This window comes from Carassius gibelio, chromosome B19 (genome assembly GCF_023724105.1).
Source record: "Carassius gibelio isolate Cgi1373 ecotype wild population from Czech Republic chromosome B19, carGib1.2-hapl.c, whole genome shotgun sequence".
Lineage (NCBI taxonomy): Eukaryota > Metazoa > Chordata > Actinopteri > Cypriniformes > Cyprinidae > Carassius > Carassius gibelio.
In genome coordinates, this window is record NC_068414.1 from 3,994,327 (window position 1) to 3,999,352 (window position 5,026).

Sequence of the window (5,026 nt, forward strand, 5' to 3'; positions counted from 1 at the left end):
TGAACAATTTTCAATCTGGTTTCCGACCGCATCACAGCACAGAGACAGCACTCATTAAGATAATAAATGATATTCGCTTAAATTGTGACTCTGGAAAAATATCGGTGCTGGTATTACTAGATCTCAGTGCTGCGTTTGACACTGTCGATCATAACATACTACTAGAGAGACTGGAAAACTGGGTCGGGCTTTCTGGGATGGATCTCAAATGGTTCAGATCATACTTAGAAGGGAGAGGCTATTATGTGAGTCTAGGAGAGCATAAGTCTAAGTGACGTCCATGACATGCGGAGTCCCACAAGGCTCAATACTTGCACCGCTCTTGTTCAGCCTGTATATGCTTCCACTAAGTCAAATAATGAGAAAGAACCAAATTGCCTATCACAGCTATGCTGATGATACCCAGATTTACCTAGCCTTATCTCCAAATGACTACAGCCCCATTGACTCCCTCTGCCAATGTATTGATGAAATTAATAGTTGGATGTGCCAGAACTTTCTTCAGTTAAACAAGGAAAAAACTGAAGTCATTGCATTTGGAAACAAAGATGAAGTGTTCAAGGTGAATGCATACCTTGACTCTAGGGGTCAAACAACTAAAAATCAAGTCAGGAATCTTGCAGGGTGTACTGTTGTAATGGGCTCCTCACTGGCCTTCCCAGAAAGACCATTAGACAGCTGCAGCTCATCCAGAACGCTGCTGCCAGGATTCTGACTAGAACCAGAAAATCTGAGCATATCACACCAGTCCTCAGGTCCTTACACTGGCTTCCAGTTACATTTAGGATTGATTTTAAAGTACTTTTACTCGTATATAAGTCACTAAATGACCCAGGACCGAAATATATTGCAGATATGTTCACTGAATATAAACCTAACAGAGCACTCAGATCACTAGGATCAAGTCAGTTAGAAATACCAAGGGTTCACACAAAACAAGGGGAGTCCTCCTTTAGTTACTATGCTGCCCGCAGCTGGAATCAGCTTCCAGAAGAGATCAGATGTGCTAAAACACTAGTCACATTTACATCTAGACTCAAAACCCATCTGTTCAGCTGTGCATTTATTGAATGAGCACTGTGTGATGTCCGAACTGATTGCAATGTATTTTATGCAATCCAAAATGACTTGTCTTAACTTGAGTTTTTATTATTATTTTGTTTGTTATGATTATTTTACTTTCTTTTATGTAAATCAGTTTGAATTACCATTGTGTACGAAATGTCTCGTCTTGCCTGTAAAGCTGCTTTGACAGTCTGCATTGTTAAAAGCGCTATAAAAAAGTGCAAATAGATTAAAGAATCAGTTTGGGATATGAATGGCTTAATTTCACTCACTAACTCTTTGGTGCATATGAATGAATATCTCTGCAAGCTTAATATCCATAGCTGTTTCCACAGCAGGAATATGTGTGTGCAGAGCACAGAGAGGAGAAAGATCAGATGCAGCTCTGTGATCTCTCGTGTGCTGCTCGTTCCTCTCAGAGGTTTCTGTTGCTCTGTCTGAGAGACACGGTTCTGTAGCGCTGTAGAGGTTTAGGCAGATGTTTGTGGTGTGTTTCAGGGGTGAGGATGATCAGTCTGTCGTACTCTCGCATCTCTCTGGCTGACATCGCTCAGAAGCTGCAGCTGGACAGTCCTGAAGACGCAGAGTTCATCGTGGCCAAGGTGAGGCTGGTGCACACACTGACCTGACAGTGTTCATCAGGGACTGAGCTGAAGCATGTGTCCGTCTCTGTGTGTCCAGGCCATCCGTGACGGTGTGATCGAGGCCAGTATAAACCACGAGAGGGGTTACGTCCAGTCCAAAGAGACCATGGACATCTACAGCACACGAGAGCCTCAGCTGGCCTTCCACCAGCGCATCTCCTTCTGTCTGGACATACACAACATGTCCGTCAAGGTACGACTTCTGGGATCACACAGACATTTGCTTTGTTCATGCTACCTGAGCCTGGACTACTTCATCTAGCAGAAGTTCATTTAAAAGATTTAAAAAAATGACCATGGATTGAGATGGAAATGAATTACACCATAAATGCATATAATTAAAGTGTTTCACAGTCAACACACAGCCATAGGGAGTGATGTAAGCTCTGTTGACCTGTTTCTGTGCAGGCCATGAGATTTCCACCCAAGGCCTACAACAAGGACCTGGAGTCTGCTGAGGTGAGGTGCACACACACACACACACACACACTGCACCGAGCGTCTGCTGGAGATGATCACGCTCTGTGTGTGTGTTCACAGGAGAGAAGAGAGCGAGAGCAGCAGGATCTGGAGTTTGCTAAAGAGATGGCAGAAGATGATGATGATAGTTTCCCATGAGTCTGCAGTCTCACACCCTTTCTTTTTTCTCTTGTGTTATTCTGTTTCAGTCTCTCTTCTTTGAGTTTTGCCAGCTCTGTTCTGTCTGTACCTCCTTTAGCTTCGCTCTTATTATAATCCATCAACATACTGTGTGATATAACATAAAGAACATCAGAAGTTCTCCAGTTTGTTGCGCTAATGCATGCATCAGTTTTATACATTCATAGCAACAATGCGGTTTGCTGAAAAAGAAATATCAAACAGTGTATTTTTGGAAAGTTTTGAATTGTATTGAAAAGCACTGTCTTGCTTTACCAAATTATTACAATTCATAATGTAATGTGAGAATTGTTTAGAAATGAGTGGAATTGAGTGGCGGTAAATAAAGTGTGGGGTTGTTAACAGACATTATGGGATGCTTATCTGTGTGGCTCACTTACCTTCAATCCTTTTTTCTTCTGTTAAAATGTAAGGCTTGAGACAAATGTGAACAGATGACTGTAAAGAACTGCATAGGTTCTTCCTGTCTGGAAATGCATCTGCTCCTAGTGTGAAGAACCGAGGATGAACCACTCCTTCTGAAGAGCAGACTCTTTTGATTTAGATTTCCTGTGATGGATGATGACTCTAAGGGCTGGGGTTTTGTATTTTGCGAGGTGTTTTCAGAATCTTTAAAGGTACAGTTTGTAATACTGACAGCTAGCGACAGAACACAGAGCCGTCTCTGCTGCGGTCCTAACACTGAACACTGCAGAGAGTGTCTTCTCTCTGGCGCCGGGGTGTAGAGACACTATTGGGTGAAGTGTCAGTGGGCGGAGTCACAGACCACAACACACACAGAGCTTCAGCACTGGGGCCTGTTTCACAAAGGAGGTTAAGTGAAAACTCTGAGTATGTTAACCCTGAAATGAGGGAAACTGGGTTTTCTGTTTCAGAATGGGAGGTTTGTCAAACCTGAGAAAGCAGGGTAAGTCAAGCCCGTTTCTGAAAGAGTTAACTTATACTCAAGAGTCAGTTACTGTAGTAACTTACTCTATGAACCTAACCTTTTCTTCGATAAACCCACAGTTTATTTCGGTCTCCTCCCCCTTTTTCCAGCACGCTGGAAAAATGCTCTTCTTACTAAGTTTTTTTTCTTCTTCAAATATATAAATAAAATCAAATAAAGACTGATAATTTTTTATATAAAAAAATGATATACGATACTTAGTCTTGCACTAAGATAATTTTTTTATATTGCAAAAATAATCTTAATGCAAATTTCTTTTACTGTCTATGATGGAAACAAGATTATTCTGAGTGTCCATTACTAAGCGCAAATCTCCTGTAGCTCCGCCCTCCATCGTCACAAGGTTAAATACGACACGTGAATAACGGCAGTAATGTTTAGGGCACGGAAAACTAGTTTGTAATACGATTGATTGGGTTAGAGTCCGGCTTTTGCTTTTTTCTTAATATAATGAGATACTAAGTCATCATATATATATATATTAGGAATGCACGATCATGATTTTCATGGCCGATAACGATTTCTGATTTTTTTTTTTTTTTTTTTCTTTAAGCAACCAACAAGAAAGAAGGAAAGTGTACAAAAACAAATGGGAAATTAAAAGCAATTACTACATAGTTCTACAATCCAAACAACACAATCAACACACATTCAATAAGATGTTTCTTAATCAGCATTCAGTATTTTAGTTTTTAAATTTGGTTTTAGATAAAAAAAGGTCTTTACCACTGACACTAAATAAAAGTATGATATATAAATAGATTATTCCAAAAAGTTAAAATCAAATGTTGCAAATAAAGATTCAAAGCGTTTCATTCATCCAATTAAAAAAAATTAACACATCTAAATTTCACATTTATATATTTTTTTTTTCACTTGAGCCAATGAAAAATAAATAACTATTTTCTCAAGTTAAAAAAATATAGATGCGAAACATTAATCTAAATTTTCTTTAAATGGATGAATGAAACACTTTTTTTCAGTGTGCTACAGCTGGCTTTTCAAACGTGTATGCAAGTTCTACTTTACAAAAAAAAACTTTCCGTTTTGTCACAGTTTAGTAAGTTTCGTTTCTCATCCAACACACGAGAAGTTGAACTGAACATCCCTTCACAGGGCACGGACAGATACAGTACGCTCGCGCAGCTTCAGTGTGCAGGAAAGGCTCTTATTTTAATATTTTGTGCAACGGCTGATCGCTACCTGCTATCTGTGCCTCAGACACAGGGGGGCAGGGTTTCATATTTTATTGAAGCACCCCTGGGCGTCACCATTGGCTAGCAGACCCCCACCTGCTGTTAGCATCCCATTAGCCGCATTTCCACTGTGGGGCCAGTGCGAGCCAGGGTTTAAAGCGGGCCGGGCGGGGCTCATAGCCCCGGGCCAGTAGCACGAGGCCAGAATAGCGCAGGGTTTCCACAGAGGAGCTTGAAGCACCGCTGCACGTCACTAAAACACGCCCTTTACACGCCTCTCAGAACAACGTCATGCAACCTCATCATTTCATCATCAAAGAGAAGTTATCAGAAAACTAAGAAATAAGTCACTGGAACATGCGCGATCACAAAACAAACATAATAAAAGCGGCCGTTTGTTTGCATGCTTTGTTATATATTCAAATTCAAAAGCATCCATGTTTTAACTATAGAATAAGTGATACATTGATCATACTAATTTAATTTATCAGGACTCAAAATTATTCACACAT

General features: G+C 40.3%; 1 protein-coding gene across 1 annotated transcript in view; it reads left to right on the forward strand.

Annotated features, from left to right (window-relative positions):
* LOC127979060 (26S proteasome non-ATPase regulatory subunit 3-like) overlaps window positions 1–2,717 on the forward strand; it is a 20,908-nt gene extending 18,191 nt beyond the window's left edge. Inside the window, exons 9-12 of the mRNA XM_052584182.1 lie at window positions 1,564–1,667; window positions 1,747–1,902; window positions 2,118–2,168; window positions 2,250–2,717. Coding sequence (XP_052440142.1) covers window positions 1,564–1,667; window positions 1,747–1,902; window positions 2,118–2,168; window positions 2,250–2,327 — 389 coding nt within the window. The 3' untranslated portion in view covers window positions 2,328–2,717. The remainder of the gene's footprint in view (window positions 1–1,563; window positions 1,668–1,746; window positions 1,903–2,117; window positions 2,169–2,249) is intronic.
* Window positions 2,718–5,026: the final 2,309 nt, after the last annotated feature.